General features: G+C 37.1%; 1 protein-coding gene across 8 annotated transcripts in view; it reads right to left on the bottom strand.

Annotated features, from left to right (window-relative positions):
* The window catches only part of RUNX1T1 (RUNX1 partner transcriptional co-repressor 1), a 195,953-nt gene that overhangs the window by 88,853 nt on the left and 82,272 nt on the right, over nt 1-24,828 (bottom strand). For 7 of the 8 annotated variants that reach the window (XM_081070762.1, XM_081070760.1, XM_081070759.1 and 4 more), the window contains 2 exons: nt 6,781-6,918; nt 4,487-4,728 (listed from right to left, as the gene is read on the bottom strand). In XM_081070762.1, coding sequence (XP_080926888.1) covers nt 4,487-4,728; nt 6,781-6,918 — 380 coding nt within the window. Of the gene's footprint in view, nt 1-4,486; nt 4,729-6,780; nt 6,919-8,516; nt 8,541-24,828 lie in introns of those variants that run through there. The other variant, XM_081070764.1, reaches the window with a different exon arrangement.

Raw genomic sequence — 24,828 nt, 5'->3', positions numbered from 1 at the left:
AGTTATCAAAGATATCAAAGGTATTTCATTTATTGTACAGGTAATATGGATTGCTCAAGCCAAAAGAGACTGTGTAAAATGACTTGAACTCACTCCTAATGTACCTCCTATAAACAAGTCCCAAATACCCAGGGCTTCTATCCTACAATGGATAATGTACAAAGTGTGATGAAACAATACGGTGAATGTTTAAATTTAAAAAGAAATTACAGTAAAAGAAAGACACATTGCCATTAATCCCCCTGAAAATACTCCCCCTCGCTTGGAATACACTTATCCCATCGTTCTTGCCACTTTCTGAAGTAGTTCTACAAGTTCTCCTTCAGGAGTATCTTTAGTTGCACTACTGTGGCTGCCTCGATGTCCTGAATCATTTTGACTTTGGAAAGAGCCAGAAGTTGCACAGTGCCAGATCTGGTGAAGAAGGTGGATGAAGACACACCATAATGTTTTTATTTGACAGAAATTGCTGTATACCAGAAGCAATGTGTGACACAGAGTGTTGTCATGATGGAGGATGATTTATGGCACACTTTAAAACATACCTTCTCTCAACCGTAGCTCATACCCAACTGACTGCACTGAAAAAGCTAAAACTTGTCACACACTGTAACTAAGGCTCCATATGCTGCTTCCCGTATTGAAGATCCCTGCCTTTCCATTGTATGGCATTTGACAGCAGTGTTGGGATGGAGGGATTGTGATGGTGGCACTAAATCTTCTATTTTTGAGATTTTGATCTCTGTTATAATTCAAACTAAAAAGTGTAATTTAGCTTTCTTTTCTTTGCCTCTTACTGATTCTGCTTCCTATACATTTACTATGCAGTTTCAATATTTCTATTTACTTAGGCCCAGTGCTAGCCCTGTGACTTGGGAGAGGTTTTGCATCTGTATGGGATCCATTTTCTTGGCTCCAACTTAAATCTACACAAAATATGCAAAGGTTGTGATAATCACCTTTACCACATCTTCTACACCCCCAACTACAAGAAAACAAAACTTGAGATCAAACAAAGATTCGATGCAGTAGTTTGCAGTAGTTTCCAGCAGACTCTGCCCAGCTGACTCTCCTCTTACTTTAATAAATCTTCTACATTTCTATCTGACTCGGGAATTCTTTCATGGCCTGCAAGCAGACACAAGAAGCAGCATTCACCTTATTTTGTGATCACAACAGAAAGTCTCCATGTCACACATGGTTCTGGTATGGCAATTTCTGCCAAATAAAAACATTACAGTGTGTCCTCATCCACCTGATTAACTGGATCTTTTGGCTCTTCCCCAAAGTCAAAATGATCATGAAAGGTAAACGTTCTGAGTTGATTTAGGACATCGAGGCAGCCATGACAGTGCAACTAAAGACGCTCATGAAAGAGGACTTGCAGAACTATTTCAGAAAGTGGCAAGAACGATGAGATAAGTGTGTTAGAAGCGGGGGGTGGGGAGTATTGGGGTGGGGATTAATGGTGATGTAGGATTTGCCAGCAGTTTCTGGGTGTAGGTCTCGTGCCTCGTGAGATCAAAGAATGGAAACACGGACCCAGGAGAGGCAAAGGGTTTTAAAACGAGGATAGTTTATTGAAAGCAAAGGGTCAGAGCTCCCGAGCGGGAGGGGGTCCCGAATGGGGGTGCCCAGTGACTGGGGCAAAAGTTCTTACTTTCATACCTTCCCTTGTCTGCTTGGGGAAGGGGGCTGGAGCCTTTTAATGCAGTTCGTCTATCAGGTTTGTCCTGTTTGCCCATCCTTAAGTGATTAACAAAATAACCCATTCCTATCTATCAGATCTACTCCTTTGTCCAGCCAAAAGGGACTTGAGATAATTTATTAACCTCAAATCAAGTTCTCATATCTTCGTCCTGGAGTGAAGGAGACATTCCAGAACCTGGAGTTTTAGGATATGGCTGCCTTTTGCTTATTCCACCAGGGACCTTCCTGTCTACCTAACAACATGCTAACTAATCTGTCTCAATGGCAATGTGTAATAAATTTTTTTAATTTATTTTTTTAATGTTCATTCATTGCAGTTTTTGTTCACACCTTGTTATTAATAAAAGTATCTATTTAACAGACCACCAACTTGTTATAAAAGTGTTGAGTAAGTTAACTATATTTTGGTTCATTTTCCTTAGTTCCTAGACAGAATCACAACTGTAAATTTCAGTCTCAACTTCAACCCTTTAATTATCCACATGTCTGACAGAATTGGGGTATTTGCACTTAACACCTTCAGAATATTGTTCCACCCACATTTTATGCAGTTTCTTTTCCTTTTATGATAAAGTATGGGGTAGGGGCACCAAGTTCTAAGGTTTTTATACTCCCAAATTCAAACCATCTTAACATGAAACTATGAATAAACACTAACTTCATATCTGTAACAACAGAGCTTAGGGAGCTCTTTGTTTTTTTTTAATCATTCATTTTGTTTCTATGGCTCATTTTCTAAAGCTACACCGATTGTGTTTTGTACATTAAAACAGTTACTAATATTTTTCTTAATCCTGTCTAAATAACTGCATAATGAGATTCATTATGATTTACTGCCTGAGTTCAAATCACAGGTCTGTCACTACCAGTTAGGAAGTCTTATATATTTTATTTCTGTAAACCTCAGTTTCCCCACATGTAAAATGTTTATAAAAATCACTACCTTAAATTAAAGGATGGTCCCAAGATTTAAATAAAATGGCATGTGTAAAAGCTTGCAGTCAACATTCAAAACAAAATCTGTTATCTATTCATTCACTCATTTAACAAATGTTCACTGCCTGTCTATTATGTGCAAAGCACTATTAATTAATATCTTCTCCTAACTTAACCTCTGTAAGGTTTGTAGATAAATACATTTTTAAAAATGTATTATCAAAAGTATGCCACCTAATATGTGGGAAAATCTACATAAAGCTACTAATTTTTCTATATTTGAAGTTATGGAAACCACTGTTAAAGAACATATCAAATTTATATAGCAGTTGTCAAAAAAGAGTTTTTACTACTAACAACATATTCACCATTTTCTTGATACAATTACTGTTTTGGATTTACTTTGTGCTTCCTTGATCTATCTTACTTAGGTGTTGAAAAGCCTATTATGCAAAAACTCAAGAATAATAAAAAGGAAAAGGTAAGTGACTGACAAAAGTAACTGCAGTATGCTAAAATTCTTCTGTTAAAATCACCTTCCTGTACTGGAGGAGTACAAGGTGAAGCTGAAGGATTGTGGCAAATGTGAAAGCTTTTTGTTCTTAGAATGCAGACGAGAGAAAGGCAATGTTTAAAAACTGAATTGCAAAATTTCTGCCAATGTGAGATATTATGACTTAAAGCAGGTCGACTACACTAGACTCTCACCCATATTTTTAATACTGGGATTTCTTTGGCAAAACAGAACTGGTATGTCTTTGTCCATGATAAATCCATGTAATAAGAATAAAGATCTATTTCAAGAAAAAGGAAACTGTTGCCTACTCTCTGAATCTCAGTTCTACCATACGCCCCGATGATAAAAGGACTAAATATGTGACTCACAGCCTCTCCACAACTCAGTTTGCTATGGGAAAATCGCCTTCCTAAATGAATATCTTCTATTCATATAGGAAATCAAAGTAAATGTAAAAGTGATTTAGGACCCTAAAAATGATGTATGTTCTGATTTTCTGTGTGATGATATATAGAATGTACTATGATGTGCCCAAATCAACACTTCTATTCTTAAAGTAATAATTTAAGTAATTCTACCTGTAACAAAGAATCAGTTGTTTTTTTTGTTGTTTCAAAAACCAATTAGTGCTTACCAGAGGTTGAGGGGAGAGAAAATTGGGGTGTTGTTGTTTTATGGGTACAGTTTCAGTTTGAGGTGATGGAAAAGTTCCAAAGATGGATGGTGGTGATGGTTACACAACAAAGTGGATATGTTTAATGCCACTGAACTGTGCACTTAGAAATGATTGAAATGGTAAATTTTATGTTATATATATTTACCACAATAAAAATTTTAAAAAATATTATTAGCCCTAAAATGAAAACACATAAAAGAAGAAAAATGTGGTACTTGTTATAAATTCTTGTTCATCCAGGCTGATAATAAAAATCCCCCAAAGCAACTAAGTTAAAATGAGCACCCAATTAGATTAATCGAATCATTAACATAACAAAAACTTTTTGTCCTTGTTGAAAGGCACTAGCTATTCAATAGTATACTTATTGAATTTTATACACACATACACATTTATGGCCAAGATAACAATAAATGTGTATAACGATAGCTTTATTATTAGTCAAATAGTAAAAGAAACCGTGGTAGGAGTCAATACACATTACAGAATCAAAAACCTTGTTACTATAGAATTATCAGACTTGCAGCAATCCCCAGGGGTAGAAAGTACTAGAACAAAATAGCTGTGAGAAAGGAGTCTATATTTTTGGATCTCCCCCATACACTCTCCCTTACCCCAGAAAATTGGGCTGATTTCTGTTTACTTACCACTAGTCCTAGTACGAGGGTGCGGACTCTCTCGCCTATCTCTGGTGAAATGTCATTGCCAAACTGCTGCAGGGTAGTAAGGAATCGTTTCAGCTTACTGAGTTGCCTGGCACCACAGGCTGGGGGCAGCTGTTGATTAGCCAGAGAAGAAGAGGAAGAAGAGGAAGGCCCATTGCTAAAGCCATTGGGCGGTGAGGGGGCACCATTCAAGGCTGTGGGTGAATGGCTTGTGCCATTAGTTACTGTTAAGAGCACAAAATCAGAAAGAAAAAATAAACTTACAGAGAAATGCACAAGGAAATTACAACCAAGTGTCCTTCCCTTTAAATCTGGTAGATCTTGTAATTTAAAAACTGTTGGGGATTTTTTTGTAAAATGTTTTGACTTCACAGGATTACCACAGGCTCAGGTACTCTATAATTAAGTGGGTCTACTCCTCACACTGCATAAGGGTATTCTGCACAGAAGCTGATTATAAATGGAGATGACTGTAACACAGAAACAGCCGTGCCTCCCATGTGAACATATGCCAACCACCTGAAATGTTTCAAACATAGAACATACAGTGTTTGGATGTCAGCCTTTTGTCACCGGCTTACATCAATATAATAGGACTATTTCTTTCTAAACTGCTCCCCTAAAGAAAGTGTACATTTGGTGGAGACTAAATTTATCACTGAACATTTTTAATCATGTTTTGTACACATAACTGACAGCTGTGTTTATAGAAATTGGACTTTCAAGTTTTAACCTTATACCACCCAATTAGAAGGCTATTTTCTCCTCCTCACATTTCTTAACCACTTCTTTGGGGAAAATGCAAATTTTATTAAGAAGCCAAAATGGATGTGGTAATTATCAAAGAGTTATTGCAAGAAATTGAAGGGGTACATTTATCCAAATAATAGAATGGTTAGTGGTAATTCAGTAAATTCATTTCCAATAAAATTTATTTGAAAATCAAGATGATAATCCATAAGAAATAGGCTAGAAAAATTTCCACATTTCTCACTAAAGAAAATGTTGATTTTATAATGTTAAATCAATTAATTTGACAAACTGATCTTTACCAAATTCATTTTTAAATATAATTTTGATAAACTATCTCCAAAAATAGTTTGAAGATGTTTTCAGTGCTCTATTATTCTTAAAGTTTCATTAGTAAATGGTCTCTTGTCCTAAATGAGTATCAAAGCAACCTGTCAAGAAATTATAGCTCACTAAAACCTCTCACAGGAGTCATATGACTATCACTGGGCTTGGGGTAACAACAAACCACATATAAGATGACAGGGTTACAACTTGGCACTGTTGCAGCCTCCTGCTCCTTACACATTTGGAACTGTTTTTTTTTAAATGGCAGTGCGACACTGGGCAAACAGCCTGGGATGTGTATTTTGCTAATCCCTCTTAAGTCCATGAATCTATTTTTGTCTGTTATTTTTTATTCATATAGATTTGTGGCACATGGTCTATAAATTGTATTATTGCAACAGGTAGCATTATTTGTTTCACAAATTCTTGATGACAATTTTAACCAGGGTTTAAGACTGATGAAAACAAAGCTATCTGCTATCTCTAGTAGAGCATACAGGAAAGAAAGAAAAGTTGCTATTTTGTCAAAATGTTCTATCCTTTCCTTGGACGACACAGAAAGGAATACACTCCATTGATTCAGAACACAAGTCCTGAGCCAAGATGGAACGGAGTAAGGGTTTTATAAAAGTCTGACAGGTTTAAGACAAAGAATGATGCTCCTCATTTCAGAAAGTTTTCTATGCAACTGTTGTACAGTCTTTTTTTGTGTGCAGATATTAGAGTGTTATCATTTTAACCTAAAAATGTTAGATTTTAACATGATTTGGAAATAATAGAAGTAGCATTAGGAGATCAGAAGTAACCTAGAAATAATTACAGCATATTAACATGTTCCAAGTCAAAATGAACAAACTAAAATAAGGAGCACCACATAAGTCTAATTAAAAGTTATAGTGGTAACAACTGGTGTTACAACAAAATGTAGTGCTGTTCATTCGCTGAAGTCATAACAGGCTACAACTTTGAAGCAATCGTGAAAAGGGAAGCAGGTATTGGCAGTCATACAAATTATACCTAAGATATGACACGTCTGTGCTCAGTACGTACTCACTGACAAACAAATGATTTTTTTTTTTTGCTTCATTTCTGCATAATCATTGATGCTGGATCTTCTTTTCCCTTAATTTTTATTTGCAGGGAAAAAAAATAATTTAAACTTAAAAATGAAAACAGGAAATGCAGAAATCCCTACTCACATGTTGTCGGTGTGAATGAACTAGTTCTTGGGGCTCCTTGAGTGGTTGGGGGAGGTGGCATAGTGGGAGGAGTCAGCCTGGACGGAGTCTTCACATCCACAGGTGAGTCTGGCATCGTGGAGTGCTTCTCAGTCCGATCTGGAAGATGCCACCATCAACATGTTACTTTCCTCCTTAAGCACCTCAGTTTTTTAAGTGGGGTTCAACTTTTTTAAAAGCAAGTAAACAGAAGAAATCTAACATCTTCTATCAATAAAACAGGCTTATGTACTAACGTTTAAAGCAGGACTTTATCATCCAAACCCTTTCAAGAAGGTGTAGCCCAGATGGCAGGACCTCATTTGTAACTGGGTTATTTTACATCCTATTGTTATTTTTGGCTGGGCAGACGTTAACTTGGTAGTATTATATGCAAGAGCACAACTTCACTCAAAGCTGAAGCCAACATCAGTAAGAGGTAAAAAAAAATAGGTGAGAAAGTAAGATGGTAACAGACCCTTCAGACAGCTCAGAAATAACACAAATCTGAAGCTCTGTTGTACAGGTAGGATACAATTAGGAGCCAGTGTTTCGTGATTTTTGTAACACCTGCTATCATCCCCTGTCCATGCTTAGTTTTCTGGCCTGTTAGGTGAAGCAGGTTATGTCTCCAGAACACACATTTCACTTCAATTTTTTTCTGCCGTTTGAAAAATCACCGCTATGTAAATGCCATATATTACACAATGATATTTACTTAGAATTTGTGAGTTTAGGACCAACCACTTTAAAAACATGAGACCAATATTTCAATTAATATTCTCAGGCAAAGTAAGAATGGGAAAGTACCAAACTGAGATCTAAAAAGAACTAAAGACCTTCCTTATATTTTTCATGATTAAGGTAACAGATGTGGAGAAATTTCCTGATTACCCATTAATGAACATGTTTTCTACGAAGTATCCTTTTCCTTTGAAATTTTGAACTTTTTTCCCTCAATCTAATCTCTTTATCAAATTTTCAGTTAAAAAATAGTTTTTGTTTTTTTCTTAAATCCAATTTTCCATAATCATGTACACATATGCATACATACACACATATACATACCCCAAACATGTCTGAGATGCCTCTTGCAGTCTTAGACACAAATATTTAACACTTGGACTTTTTGAAAAGTAAAGTAACAGACTATTAAAGAATGGTTCTTTTAAAACATTATAATAATCATAGGGGTATGGAGTTAATTATTCAAAATTACTTAAAAGTCAATTATTAAAAGAAAATGAAAAGCCAAAATTACTACTGATAATTCCAAATCCTCACCTTTAGTCAAAGAAATTTAATAAGATTTGGATTATAATAGAATACAATATTTGAAAGTTGAAATAATGTGGATACCATATTAGGGAAGTTGTAACAAAAGAACGAAAATCATTATCATTCTAATAAGAGCATTTTGAAAGATGATCTAGTTAACAGTATCAGGGTCTCTATTTGTTAATTTCTAACTGCTAATTGAATAACAATGAATGTCCCTGTAGTGAATAAGTATTCTGAGTGAGATGATAGTAAAGATACAGAGGAATATTTCTGCCTTTATCTTATTGCTAAAAATTGTCTTCATATTGCTATTCTAGATAATTTAAAAAAACAGATCATTAAAAACCAGTATCAGTAAATCACTTAGTCTAGAAAAACAGAAGTTAGGCAGGTTTAAAACTACTTCAATAGTTAAATTCATTGCACAATCTACTCACCTCAACCAACCTCAGCAACAAGAGACTAAATAGCTTTCGGCTTATGTTACAGCTGAGGGAAGATGTAGAGCGGCAAATACAAGCCTCCCTAAATAAAGGCAAATATTTCTGTCATGCCAAGGAAGGAGGGATAAAGGGAAGCTTGCCAGAGTCGGCTGGGAGATAACAGTGGGAACTGCTGGTCCATCTGGTTTTCATTCTGCTAACACTCAACGGAACTGTTAGAGAAGCCAATCCAGATACACAGATTGAAGCACACTGTTGCACAGACAGAGAAAAGGAAGAGCAGGAGGGGAGTAGAGAAGTGATGATAATGAAAAAATAAATAAAGTAGTAGAATGAAAAGAGAAGAAACAGAGGAAAGACCAAAACAGGGAGAAAAGAGCCTGAAGGGAGAGAAAAACGTACCCTGGAGAGCTTCGTTTACCCCAGGAGCTAAAAGCTGAGCTCTAGAAGCACAGCCACCACCTTACTTACCTTGATGTAGTTCTTGAACAATACCTGAACTTGAAACCGTGTATCTTAAACCCATTTTTCTTTATTTTTTTAAAAATAGCCCACACTAAGAAAAAAAGAATAAACTATAAAGTTAACAATGGGTTTCCTTTTCAAATTTCAGATAATCTTTGTATTTCTGTCTTCATCTGTCCAATTATAGGAAGATTTTTGATACATCATTATTTTCATTTGAAAATATTCTGAATATGTGTCTTGGTCCACATTTGTAACATGATTCCTATCCAAAAGAAAATCATTAATAAGAAGGAGAAGAAGAAGGAGAAGGAGGAGGAGGAGGAGGAGGAAAGGGAGAAGAAGAAGAAGAAGATTAAGTGGTTTTAAATTCTTGAAATGTCATCTATATTTTAGGAACAATAACAACTGAGCCAATGCATAGCAAACCACCAAAACTTCTAACAGGAATATATACATTCTAATTGGGATATATATAGATATTTAGGATTGTGAAATTAGCCACATTTCTAAGATGGTTAGCTTTTCTCTGATCAAACTGAGTTCCAACTCAGAGATCCTACAAACTTAGACAAAGTGAGACCATATGTAACTCATTCTGTGCTATTCAGTACAATCAATCCAGGATGGAGATAGATGGTGAAATAATCAGCCAGGCCTAACCCTTACACACAAAAAAGTCTCTGGAGTAGAGATATTTCAGATAAATTCAGAAAATGTGTTTCAAGTATGCTGAGTTCTATTGCATTTGTTCTGAATTTTTTGAAAAATATATTCTTGAAACTTTTATAACAAACAACAGAAAGGCTGACTTAACCACAGAAGCATTTCACTCCATTTCAAATTAGAGGATAAAGTAAAACCAATATTAAGTAATAATATTTCTTATGCAATTTTTAAGTTCGTGAAAATTATATTGCCCTTGTACATAATTTCCAATTTTAATTACTGTAGGAGAATACTGAAACTTATTAAAAGATTGACACAAAATGATAAAACAAAAGAGGAAAGAAAAACAATTTCTATTAGACCAGGAAGGTATGTATAATCAGAAGGAATGACTTTACCTCTACCTTAATGAGTCACACCACTTCTAAACAAGATACTCTGTATGTGGTGACATTTCAACTCACATGGCAAACATCCAACACATATGTACCAAAGATGGCTGATGCATGAAAGAAAGTGTGACAGTTATAGATACATTACTGATGACATTTCAAAATCCAATTCAGTGTCAGGGCCTTCTAGATGAGGCATATTTTCCAATTTTATTTTATTTTTTTTTAAGTAAAAAGAAAAGGTATGCCATAATCTGCCATGGCACTTATTTTCCTTTTAGTTAGTTGAAATAGTTCCAGACATATTTTTAAGGTATAAAGAAAAAGCACTCTACATTTTTCTTTTTTTTATAACATTCTAGATCTGATTAGTGTAAAAAGACAGACGTATTGTACATCTTTTTCTATCAGAGTTGATCATGTCAATTATAACAGAAGAAATATCTATGTCTCAGAGGTGTTATGGATTGAGGAGCATCTGGGTCAATTAGTTAATCCAGAGTTAATCTTATTTGAATAAATGTTAGTTAAGGAAGCTAGAAGATATGCACTGAAGAGGATTAAGCCCAAGTGGAACAGAGGTACTACTAATGAAAAGAAGACAGGGAGGAACAAAACTGGGTACGGCATTTTATTTTTATTTCTCTGTTAAATATGGCAAACATAGTTCTGACAACAGAGTCATTTAGTGGCTTTAATGTCTGATGTTACAGTAGACTGTTGAAGAAAGACTAGAATGGAGGCCATCCAGCCTCCACAGTGCTACCATCTAATTTCCCTGGTGAGCACTTCTGGTAATGTTCATTCCTTCTCAGAACCCTTCGACAATGCATGAAAATAAAAGTCAAATACTAACATTTTAAACACAATGAAATTATACAGTGAAAGGATATTTGGTATAATAGGAGAATTTCTAGGTTTCAAATGTAGATTCTCTCAATAATTAGTAGTGAACCCTTAGGCAAAGCAGTCATCTGGAGCCTCAGTCTCTTACAAAAATTATGGGGATACAATCATTGCTACCTTATCAGGACCTTAGCACAGTGCCTGCTCATATTGGGCACCAACATATGTGAGCTCCATTCTCTTGTGTCTTCCTCTCCATGATCCATTCACAGCTTTATTTCCAATGTCTTTCCCCAGAGTCTATGCTGTGTCTATACAGGGAAGCTTGGTATTTCCTGGCTTTTCTGCCTCTTTTTGTGCTGTTGTTCCCTTCATCTAAAAGGACCTGTCTCATCTTGTACATTTTTCACTACTTCATCCTCTTATAGCTTTCCCCAGTATCCCAAGCACCAACCACATCATGCTTCCTCTGCCTCTCTTTTATCATTTATCACAGCCCATTTGTATGATAGTTATGTATGTGTATGTGTATTATACACCCAAAGACACAAATCAGTGAAAATAGTAAGCAACTTAATCGCATTTTTTAAGATACCTCCTTAATGTGTTTAAAAATAAATGTAATCATAAGAAGGATAGTTACATTCCTAACTTTTACAAATTCATTTCCTGTATCATAGTCAATTTAAAGATATCAACCATAATTTCATGGCAAAAGACAAACACACAATCATCAGTAGCGCATAAGTATATAATGAGAGAATGGAATGTAGGGAATGTGGGAACACACTGGAGATCTAAAATTCAGTTCAACTCTGCAACTAATTTATTACGTGGTTTAAAGCAAATGTAAAAATGACCTGTTGTTACCTCATGTCTTATAGGTATTTTATGAAGATTGTTATTGCTGAAACACCAATCTGACCTTATCAATCCCCTGATTTAATTTTTTTCAGTGTCCCATTATCCCCAGAATAAAATATAGAATAAAATATAAGGTCTGTAACTTAGTTATGCATTAACACTGTTGAGTTCCTACTCAGTAGCCCTTCTCCCCTCTTTCTTGATGGAGAGCCCTGATCTGATTCAGGTACACAATTCTTGGGGGTCAGATCCTCCTTGTTTACTACATTAATCAGGTTATCATGTTCCCCTTGAAAGCAACAGGTTTCACAGGTGAGTGTTGGGCTATAATTCTGGACAATGGGTCATGAAACGAAGTCTGCGGAAGAGATTCTAGGGAAAACTTCCTCACTTTCTAAACAGAAAACCAAGAAGGAAGTAGTCCCTTTTCTTGTGATAGGGACTTTTGCATCTGTAAGTAATTCCTTCATTTCACTTCTTTGGAGTCTGGTTTTCTTATCTATAAAATTAAGCATCTTGGATTACATGACCTCAAGGATCTTTTGTGAAAATTAATATTCTCTGGTTTCTTTCCACCAATGTGTCTAATGATCATCTCAAACACAAAGAAGACTACCCAGAGAACATATCTGAAAATAAAGTGACCATAAATAAAATTATTTTGAATTTGGTGATTACAACCAGACTTTCTCTGTTTACATAAATTATTATGTCCACAAGTATATGTCTGCATAGATTTTATCCAATAAACATTAAAATTAACATGTACCTCTTATTTTCAAATACATTTTCAATCCTCATTACTAAACAATCATCAATGATTTACTTATAAAATAGTCCGACAAATGTCCAATTGTCCCTGTATAGTTATCATTAAAAGCCTCACTTTCACAGCCCAGATTCTCAAAAGAGTAATCTACACTCACTTTTTCTGCTTCCACATTTCCCATTCCATCTTACACATACTTATAGTAAATACCAATGAGACTGCCTAGAAAGTTTCCCTCCTCATACTAGGACCTGCTATACCCTCTAATCTCATAAATATCTTGGGAGTCACCAAATTATTTCATAACCTTGGTGTCTGACCCAGGCACAACATCTAGTCCAGGATGGGTGATCTCAGCCATTCCCCAAGATTTCTATCTTCAGAACTGAAGAAAGAAAACAATCCTACTCCAGAGGTATAAGACAGGACAGTCTATTATCCTTCTTCAGTCTAGCAAGCATGCCTGCAGTGAAAAAGAAGGCAACTAACAGGCAGAAAGAAACAAAGAAAAGAAATGGAAAGACATTATCCTGACAGAACTGTTTCTCATTCTACTGGATCCTAGGAGCTAGTTGCATCACTAAAATTCCTACAATTTGTATCTTCCAAACCATGTCAATCAATCCCTCCTTTGCCTAAAACCTAGTTTGAGCTGACTTTTCACTTGAAACCAGAGAATCCAGACTAAAATAAATAATGCTTGAATGTAGCATCAAGGTATCCTAACTCCCACTGAAATTCTCCTCAATTGTCTCTTTATTATTAATCCAAAAACACTTGTGTCTGTTATCTGGCTTCTTTGTAGCATCTGACACTGTTTACCACTTCCTCCTTCTCAGGATTCCATCATTCCATCTCAGGTATCCTCAGGATTCCATCATTCAAACACTCATTTTTCTCAGGCCTTTCTGGCTTCTCCTTCTCAGTCTTTCTTAATGGCTCACTTTTCTCCATCTGTGATAACTACAGGTATTTCCCCCTAATATTCCTTGATAATTCCTCTTTAATTTTTTATTCTACACCTTTTCCTTAGTGACTTTATTTGTGCTGTGATAGTCACACCATAGCCATTATTATGTGGATGACTTTACTCTAGATCTAACATCCCATTCCAAGTTCTAGACCCAAACATCCAGAGGTCTACTCTTTTCAACAGCCTAAATTCAAACCCTCATCATCTATCAGCTCTCACATGGCCTATTCAACAACCCACTAAATGACTCACTACCCAGTACTATTTCTCTTCCATCTCCAAATTACAGTCATTTTACTACATATGCCAAGGACGTGATCAGAGATCTTGCCCCTTTCCTCTTAGTAATCCTCAAAGACCTTTTATAATGTTAACTATAAAGTCTTGGTGCCTTACTAGGACACAGAAAGACTTTTGTGACCCATCTGGCTCCTGCCACTGCTCCAGACCCATCTTCATTTCTCCTACCCACTGCCATCCCCACCTCTGAACTCCATACTGAATTACTGTAGCTCTCCAAATGCCCCGGGTCACTCTCAGGCTTCCATCACATTACATCCTTTTCCTAGAATACTCTTTACCCAACCAATGCCTGGTTAAGTCCATCATTCCTTTAGAACCCCATTCAGGTATCACTTCAGACAGAAATCTTTTGCGGCAACCCTTCCATCCCCAGCTGGCCCAGACTGTCCCATATTCCCATTACACTGTTGAGATGCCTCTTACAGCACTGATCACACTGTATTTAGAACCAAAGTCAGTCCCTCCACTAGACCATAATATACGTAAATGCAATAATGACATCATATTTGTTTTTATAGTCCCAGCACTTTTCACAGTGTCTGACACATAGAAGGTGCTCAATAAATTTAGTATTTTAAATGAATACATATTACTATAATGTCATAAATCATGCCTATAGTCACAACTTTGAGACTTTAGAACTTGAAGAGACATGACATATTTAACTTAAGATAAAATCACCTACATATCTTTTTACTATCATCCTAAAAGAATCCTAAAAAAGAATTTCTACACTCTGAAAACATTAAGTACCCAAAGATAAATCTAGAAAAACACTAGTAAATTATTGAATTCACCATTTTTTTATTTAAATTTATTTATTGGGGTGACAATTGTTAATGAAATTACATGTGCTCGCTTCGGCAGCACATATACTAAAAATTGGGATGAAATTACATAATTTCAGGTGTACAATTCTGTATTACATCAACTATAAATCCCATTGTGTGTTCACCACCCAGAGTCAGTCCTCCGTCCAAAATTCACCATTTTTAAAATACCTTTCAGGAATCACAACATATTTCCTAAGACCTTTTATAATATTAGAAAAAAAAGACTTTATAAGGCAATTTATACACATATGACTTGAAGCACCCTTTTTTACAATAATAATATCAGAGTAGTCATAAATATGCATATGCAAAACAGAGAGAAAAGCATATTATGAATGAAAACACACAATTTCTTTCACACATAGTTTTTCTGTTAATTGTCTATGGATGGTGGGATAACAGGTTATTCTGTAGTTTCTTCTTGTTATTTTTCTCTTTTATGTAAATGTTCTACAATGACCATGTTTTATTTTTACAAGCAAAAAACATACCCAAAAAGAAAAAAAAAACTTATTAGGATGAATCACCTAAAATTAAGCATTAAGCACTGTATCAAATGCTCTCTGCATGCTTTATATCATTTTAAATCTCACTATGAAAAGGTACTACTAATTTTCCCATCTTATATAAGAAAACTGAAGCCCAGAGGGGTTGAATAATTTGTCCAATTTACCAGCCAGAACTTATTCCAGGCCTTCTCAGAGTTTATTATCATCTAAAACTAATGTTATTTTATACATGATCTGGAAAACGGAAATAAAGCAAATTCAGTAAGTGTTCAATCTAGAGTTAGCATTATACTAAAACTGCACCTTCCAATACTACTGTAATAGCCACATGTGAACATTCACATTTTAATTCATTAAAGTTAAATTCAGCTTCCTCAGTCACACTAGCCACATTCAAGTGTTCAACAGCCGTGGCTGCATGGCTACAGAGTTGTAGCTGATGGCTACTGTATCAGAAAGCTGAGTTACAGAACATTTCTGTCATCACAAAAGGACACCATACATAAATGGCTCTGAAATGCTATACTAGAAATAATGGGGGCGGCCAGGTGGTTCAGGTGGTTGGAGCATGGTGCTCCTAACGCCAAGGTCAATGGTTCGATTCCCACATGGGCCAGTGAGCTGTGCCCTCTACAGCTAAGACTGTAAACAACAACTCTCCCTGGAGCTGGGCTGCAGTGAACAGCTGGTAGTGTGTGCTGACGTGTGCTACCGTGAGCAAGGCTGGCTGGCAGCCCACGAGAGCCGCTGTGGGAGGCTGAACAATGACAGCCTCAGCCCGGTGGAGCGGAAGGCTCATACTAGCCATAGGCCAGGGAGCTGCACCCTACAACTTGACTGAGAAACAATAGCTTAAAAACTGGAGGGGGTGGGGACAAAAAAAAAAAAAGAATGACTCTACGGCAAGAGTCCATGGAAATGACAACGCAGCCTGAAAGGGTGGGAATAAAGGAGGAGGAGGTATGACTTTGGCTTCAATCTAAATACCATTCTAAACACCATTCCTTGTTTATAGATTGGGCTTCTGCATATTCATTTGATAATTAAGAGGTAGAAAAAATAAAAGTCTGAAACCCAATGATTGACTAAGATAAGTGAGCTCTGAGCTCTGAAGAAGCAGGAGAATAAGACATGCTCAGTCTAGGTAATTAGTAAACATGGAGTAACTACACTAATGAGAACAAGGCCAGCTAGTGAACAAGGCCAGGGGCTTAGTCCTGGAATGAGCCAGTCAGCAGCTAGGTCAGCAGCTTGTCTGTAATCAGAAATGACAACCTGAAGTATAACTTTATGCCTTGAAAGACCATGAACTTGAGTTAAGATTTGGGCAAAAGAACGAGGCAAATCCATACTAATCCATTACTATTTCTTGAATAATGACTTCAAAAATGTTTGGCTCATCTCTGTATAGGGACAATAATAGGAATTTTCCTTCCCTTCTTCTATAGAACTTATCAGCTAGTACTTGACACATTTATCTTGTTTTCGAATGTCCCCCAACCACAATGTCAGCTTCATGAAGACAGGAATTTCTACCTGTTTCATTAACTTCAGCTTCCACAGCATTTAGAAGAGTACTTGGAATACCAGTAGCAGACATTTTATTAGGTTGGTGCAAAAGTAATTGTGGTTTAAAAGGTTAAAAATAGTTGCAAAAACTGCAATTAATTTTGCACCAACCTCATATAAAGATTCATTGAATGAGTTAATGAAGAAAGTAAGAAAGAAGCAAGGAAAACTAGATTATGACAAAACAGCCAAACATTGGTAACTCTATGGTTACTACCTAGAAGGGGACAATGGATGAATAAGGCAGACAGGATAAATGCTGAAAGCACACCCCCACTTAAATGGAGATAGGAATGCTAAGAAGTAGAAGTAGGAAATAATCTAACTCAATTTTCTCATTTTTTGACAAAGATGACTTGTAGACCACCATGAAAAAGCACTATAAACATTAACAAGTACCCACATGGTGGTTCTAGCTAGAAAAATCAATTAGTAATTTCATAAAGTTTGGAAAGGACAGCTGGTCATATGAATACTGGAAGTTTGGGAAGGACAGCTGGTCACATGAATACATATGAATACTCCAGGCATTACTTGTATGTGCCAGTTCCTTAGAAATGTCATCTCGCCCACAGTGGTTATCACTTTTACTCCAGTGATCCCTGCTTCTAATAACCACCTCCTTGAGATGGCTCTTGAAAGCCACCAAGGGGGTACTGAGAGTTCTTTCCCCCCACACTTCAATCTATTTACCATACAACAAATGGAATAATTTTGTCAAACACAAATGTATTCAGTGGGGTCTAATTACCCCACTTCAACAAGCACAGTTCCACATTTATCTGCTTTATGGTGTTCTGTTTAAGATTCCCTTTGAAAAACAGGATCTCCTGTTTAAGAAAGAAAAGTTTGAAAGCGCTGGCACAGGCAAGCAACAAATGTTCACTGAATGGCTGTAGTAAAAGTACTAAGGAAAAACTGAACCACCCAGATAAACACAAAAGTAACTCCTGCTTGTGTGAAGAGCAGAAAAAGACACAGGCACCGCCAAGAGCCCATAAATTGAACATAAGCATCTATGTAACACCTTGCAGTCCAAATAGTAGACTATTACAGAAGATTAAAACAAAAAACAGTCCCCCCAAAACCCCAAAAACATTAGACAGTGATCTAAACCATTTATAGTCTTTAAGTACAATTTTTACTCCAATAATATTTATTTGCCAATGATAACGAAAGGCTACAAAGAAGGCTAAGAGAGCTACTGCAGAAAAATGGTAGCATACACATCCAATGCAGTTACGGTCATTTGGAGAAGAGTCAGTAAATCAAGTCAGAAAAAATATGAAGGTGCACAGAGTATGTACATGTGGCTAAATCACAGTCAAGCTAATAGCAGGAGCTCAAATGGATACTGAATTTAATGGAATGTACTCTTTAAATAACAGCCAACCAGTACAATTAGTTTAGATTTCACATTATAGGCAATGGGAAAGCACAGAGACTATTTAGGCAGCTGAATTATATGCTGATTTCTGTATTACAGATATGTATGGAACAGAGAACAAGTAAGATAAGAAAGGACAGAGGGCAGAAGTAGTAGATAGCAATAGTATATGTAAGAAAAGATGCAGGCATCCAGCATGGAAGTGGCTCTAAAAAAGGAGAGCTTCAGGAGACATTTTAAAAGTTTGTCAAAATCACAGAGCTTGGTAACAAAATAAGACAAATTTTGAGTAAGTAGGAACCTAGAAGTGCATGGTGACGTCAAAAAGCAAAACCAAAAGACAGCAGGAAGAATCATTTGGAAAAAAAGCAAGGTAAGCTCAGTTAAATCACAGTGACTTAGAGGTGTCCCTGCCACACTCTGTTGTTCATACATAAAACATCCTTTTATCTTCTTGTCCCACATGTGCCACCAACAAATTTTGCTACCTCCTAAGTGTGCTTCTCCATTCCTATCACCACCCTGATGCACCACCATCTTTCATTTGGACTTTTTCAGGAGATAGTTTTCACAATTGCTCTCCTCACACTGCAATCTATTTACCATACAACAGATGGAATAATCTTGCCAAATACAAATGTATTCACACATTTAAAATAAAGCATTTATTCAAAAATACAAAGTTCCACGTACTGTTTTAGACAGGAGGGACAAGACAATGAACACAAAAGAAAATCACCGCCCTCAAAAACTTTACATTCTAATGATGGGATCAAGTTACTCCTCTACAGTGTGAGGGATATAAATGATGAACGTCTAAGTATTACCTTGTCTTGTACACCTGAAACTAATGAATAAAAAAATAAATAAATAAATAAAAAATAAAGTGTTTCAATGGTTTACCATCACTCTTAGGGTAAAATCCAAAACCCTTTAAATGAACTACCACCTAGATAGATTTAGTATCTGCTTACCTCTCCCACCTCATATCTCATTTGTTTAATCAGTTGCAAGCTTCATCTCACCTCAGGGACTTGCACTCAGTCTGGAAAATCCATGTTAGTCCAAATTCACTTACTCCATGGTGTCCTTGATCCCTCCCCCATCCTCTGTTACAAGTTCTATTGTATCACCTAATTTTTCTTTATAGGGCTTACTGAAACTGTTGTGAATAATTGTATAATTACAGGTTTGTCTAACATCCCCTACTAGACAGTAAAATGTTCTGTAATGACAAGGAGCATATATCATATCATATCATATCATATATTATATCATGTATCAACTCAGTCCCAGAATTATCACACTGCCAAGAACCTAGTACCAATAAATAGTGAGTAAAGGAATTTTCTCTTTAAAAATACACATTTGGAGGTACAAGTAGAGCAATTGCATTCCTTATTTCCCTTAAAAGTTAGGATTTCAAATTTTCTTCAGTGATAGAAATAATAAAATAATGGTGATAATAATGAAACTACTCTCATATTTATAATTCATTCCCATGACATGGGGATTCAACCAACACCATTCCACTCAAATCACCCCAGAAAAGGTACAAACTCATTTGTGGTTAATCCAAAAGGTATCTATCAATCTTCGTCTTGCTTATGACGAGGTGTGATTAAAAACTACAGTGAATGTTTAAATAAAATAATTTATTACAGTAAAAGACACATTGTCATTAATCCCCCTCAAAATACTCCCCCTTGCTTTTAACACACTTATCCCATCGTTCTTGCTACTTTCTAAAGCAGTTCTGGAAGTCCTCTTTCATGAGTGTCTTTACTTCATCCTCCATCATGACAACGCTCCCTGTCACACATCGCTTCTGGTACTGCAATTTCTGTCAGACAAAAACATTACAGGAGGCAGATGGGTGGCTCAGTTGGTTAGAGCGCGAGCTCTGGGCAACAGGGCTGCCAGGTCAATTCCCACATGAGCCAGCGAGCTGCGCTCTCCGCAACGAGAATGAAGACAATGAGCTGAAGCTGAGCTGCCACTGAGCACCTGGGCGGACCGATGGCTCAGTTGGTTGGAGCGCATGCTCTCAACCACAATGTTGCCAATTCAACTTCTGCAAGGGATGGGCTGTGCTCCTGCAACTAAAAACATCAAGTGGACTTGGAGCTGAGCTGCACACTCCACAACTAAGACTGAAAGGACAACAACTTGACTTTGGTGGAGCTGATGGCTCCTGGGATAAAAACACACACTTTTCCCCAATAAAAAAACGTCGTGGAAATACACAGTTTCCCAATAATGTCCTATAAAAAAAAAGAAAGAAAGAAAGAAAAAAAAATTCCAGTGTGTCCTCATCCACCTTTTTCACTGGTGGATGAGGTGAAACTTCTGGCTCTTCCCCAAAGTCAAACTGACCATGAAAGGAAAACATTTTAAAACAATTCAGGATATCTAGGCAGCCACAACAGCACAACTAAAAAAACTTACAGGAGACGTCATAGCAATGACTGCAGCAAGGTGGTCTTCTTGAGTTCTCCTCCAGAACTTACCACAAATTGAACATCTATAACCCATCGAAGGACAATCTGCTCATCACACAGAACAGCTAAGAGACTAATAGAAGTATTACTTGAAGGTGGACAAATTGGGCGAGCAGGGGAAGAGGGAAGGGAGTGGAGTGGAGACTACGGCCTGCATCCATGGCTGAGACGGAGGGGGTACCAGGACAAAATAGAGACTACAAGAGCCAGGAGGTGGGCTCTTTCCCTGTGTCCCACAGCTGATCTCTACTGTGTCCCACAGCTGACCTCTCCGGCCTAGAGAGCAGCATATCCAGCATTTGAGGCAATAACCTCAGCTGAGCCCTAGGTCTGACAAAGGACTTAAACCCATACCTGGGCCCCAACCCCCACTGACCCAATCCTACCTCAACCCTTCCAGAGACTAAAGCTGGCCCCTGAACTGAAGAGTAGTGTACGATTACAGAGGAGCCCTAGCACTCAGAATCTGGGAAGACCCAGTTTGCAGCTCTGACCCAGGGAAGAGACTGGGAAGAGTGTGACACTGCTGGGCTGGGAGAGCAAAGACTCCTCCATCCCTAGCCCACAACTTTTCTGCCCTGCCTAGGGCAGGACAATTACAACTGCGGAGACATTCCCAGGGGTCAGCAGTAGGAGGCTGGGGCTCCTACTCTGGGTTTTCAGCAGCTCAGAAACCTCCCGCCTTTCACACATGCGCACAAACATACACACACACACACACACACACACACGCATAAACACACACACACACACACATACACACACGGAAGAAGTGCCCTAAGACTCAGAAGACCTGGGCACAGGGCTGGTTGTGTTATCCTCAGTGCGCATATGTGCAGGCAAGAGAAGAAACTGCACTGACTTTGTAAAAACTACCATCCAGACCCCATAGCCCCACTCATCTAAAACTGCACTCACTCCCAGTGTCACTCTGAGTACCAGGTGACCGCCTCTACCTGCACAAGACGCAGAGGACTCTTTAGTACAGCAGAGGACAACCTGGAGATTACTTGGTGGGCTTAAGCCAAGACTGGCGCTGCTTTTTTTATTTTGTTTTGTTTTCATACCTTTGATATTTCTGCCTGTGTTGAGTGTGGGTTATTGGTTGTCTTTACATGTGAACGTATTTGGTTTTTTCTTCGTTGTAATTGTTGTTGTTGTTGTGCTTGGTGAGTTGCTTTGTTCTGAAATTGCCCTACACCAGGGCCCAGCTCAAGAGGCACAAAATTCAACACACCCAGAGGCAAACTCAAGACCAAACCAGAGTATTACTGGGTTTGACCTACAAGTGACACACCCAGAGGGAATTCTCTACATGCACAAGAGCCCATTGGGGCCAAAGCTCATTTGAGTGGTCAATCCCTATTCAGCAGAACATCCAATGTGGGCAGAGCCAAGTCTCACAACTAGTCAGCCTAGGAGTCAATCCCACCTACTGACAAAGCAAAAGCAATTAAAGATCAACTTCAATATACACAACACAAGGGTCACTTTTGGAGCACACCCAAATAAGGAATAAGGAGTGGTGCAAGTTAAATATAAAGGGAACATACTACATAAGATAACCCAGCAAAAACCAAGAACCCTGCGGGATCTACCTAATATATCAAAGCACACACAGAGAACCAGCCAGAATGGGAAAACAAAGAAACACATCCCAAATGAAAAAACAGAAGAAACCTCCATAACTGGAATCAAATGAAATAGAGGTAACCAACCTATCAGAGACAGAGTTCAGAACACTGATGATAAGAATGTTTAGGGAGCTTAGTGATGACATAAAGAAGGACAGCGAAATAACAAACAACCAGTTAGAACTAAAGAATACAATAACTGAAATAAAGAACACACTTGAAGGAATTACCAGCAAGTTAGATGAAGCATAGGATTGGATTAGCAACTTAGAAGACAAGTTAGCAGAGATCACCGAAACGGAACAACAAAAAGAAAAAAGAATAAAAAACAATAAAAATGGTTTAAGAGACCTCTGGACTAACATCAAGTGCAAGAACATGCACATCATAGAAGGTAAAAAGAGGAATCAAGGGATCAAGAACATATTTGAAGTAATAATGTCCGAAAACTTTCCTAAACTGGTGAAGGAAACTGACAAGCCCTGAAAGTGCGGAGAGTTTCAACCAGGATAAACCCAAACAGGTCCACACCAAGTCACATTATAGTTTAAATGGCAAAGATTAACGACAAAGAGAGAATCCTAAAAGCAGCAAGAGAAAGATAGCGGGTTACATACAAGGGAACTCTTATAAGACTATCAAATGACTTCTACAGAAACATCGCAGTCCAGGAGGGAGTGGCAGGAGGTACTCAAAGTGAGGGAAAACAAAGGCCAACAACCTAGATTACTTTATTCATCAAGGCTATCATTTAAATAGAGATAAAGAGATTCCCAGAAAAGAATAAGCTGAAGGAATTTATTACCACCAAGCTAGCATTGCAGGAAATAATTAAAAGAGCTTCTGTAAACAGAAGAAAGATGATAACAATCTAACTAGAAATTTAAAAAATGGCAATAACTATGTACCTATCAATAATCACTTTATATGTAAATGGATTAAATGTTCCAATCAAAAGACATTGGGTGGCTTAGTGGATAAGAAAGCAAAACCCTTGTATATGCTATATACAAGAGACTCACCTCAGATCAAAAGACACAAACAGGCTGAAAGTGAAGGGTTGGAGTAAGGTATTTCATGCAAATGCAAATGGGAAAAAAGCCGGAGTTTCAATAACTTAAATCTGAGAAAATAAACTTTAAAATGAAGAATATATTAAAAGACAAAGATGGCACTATATAATATTAATGGGATGAATCTGACAAGGGTATATAATCCTAATAAACATCTATGCACCCAACATAGGAGCACCTAAGTATATAAAACAGATATTGACTGACACAAAGACAGAGAGCAACAGTAATACTATGATAGTAGGGGACTTCAACACACTTCTGACAACAAGGGACAGTTCTTCCAGACAGAAAATCAATATGGAAACAACGGCCTTAAATGACACATAAGATCACTTAGATTTAATCAATATTTTCATAGCATTTCACCCCAAAGCTGCAGAATACACGTTCTTCTCAAGTGCACATGGAATGTTTTCCAAGATAGACCACATGTTAAGCCACAAAACAAGTCTTGATACATTTAGGAAAATTAAAATCATGCCAACTGTCTTCTCTGACCACAGTGCTATGAAATTAGAAATGAACTACAGGAAAAACAAAACAAAACTGGAAGACACACAAATACATGGAGGCTGAATAACATGTTACTAAATAATGAAAGGGTCAGCGATGAGATGAAGGAAGAAATCAAAAGATATCTGAAGACAAATGAAAATGAAAACATGAAAACGCAAACTCCATGGGATGCCGTGAAAGCAGTCCTAAGAGAAAATTCATAGCATTGCAGGACTACCTAAAGAAACAAGAAAAATAACTAATCAGGAGTCTATCTTCACACTTACGGGATCTAGAAAAAGAACAGCAAAATCAGCCCAAAAGAAGTACAAGGAAGGAGATAATAAAGATCAGAGAGGAAATAAATGAAATGGAAACCAGAAAAAAAATACAAAAGATCAATAAATCCAAGAGTTGGTTTTTAGAAAAGATAAACAAAATTGACAAATCTTTAGCCACACTCATAAAAAAAAAGAGGACCCGAATTAATAAAATCAGAAAGAGGAGAAGTGACAACAGACACCACAGAAATACACAAAATTTTAAGAAATTACTATGAGCAACTATACGCCAGAAAATTTGACAATCTGGAAGAAATGGACAATTTTCTAGACGCATACAAACTTCCAACGCTAACTCAAGAAGAAACGGAAAACCTGAATAGACCGATTACCACCAGGTAAATAGAATCAGTAATCAACAATCTCCCAACAAACAAAAGCCCTGGACCAGATGGCTGTACAGGTGAACTTTACAAAACATTTTAAAAAGAATTATCACCTATTCTCCTCAAGCTCTTCCAAAAAATCCAGAAGGAGGGGAGGCAGCCAAGCACTTTTTATGAGGCCACCATCACCCTGATCCCAAAATCAGACAAAGACACTACAGAAAAGGAAAACTACAGGCCGATATCGCTAATGAACATAGATGCAAAAATCCTCAACAAAATATTAGCAAAGAGAATTCAGCAATACATTAAAAGATCATATACCATGATCAAGTGGGATTCATTCCTGGTAGG

This window comes from Rhinolophus hipposideros (assembly GCF_964194185.1).
Source record: "Rhinolophus hipposideros genome assembly, chromosome: 13".
Classification (NCBI taxonomy): Eukaryota; Metazoa; Chordata; class Mammalia; order Chiroptera; family Rhinolophidae; genus Rhinolophus; species Rhinolophus hipposideros.
The sequence above is the reverse complement of the archived record's forward strand: the minus strand, read 5'-3'. Positions and strand labels throughout refer to the sequence as shown.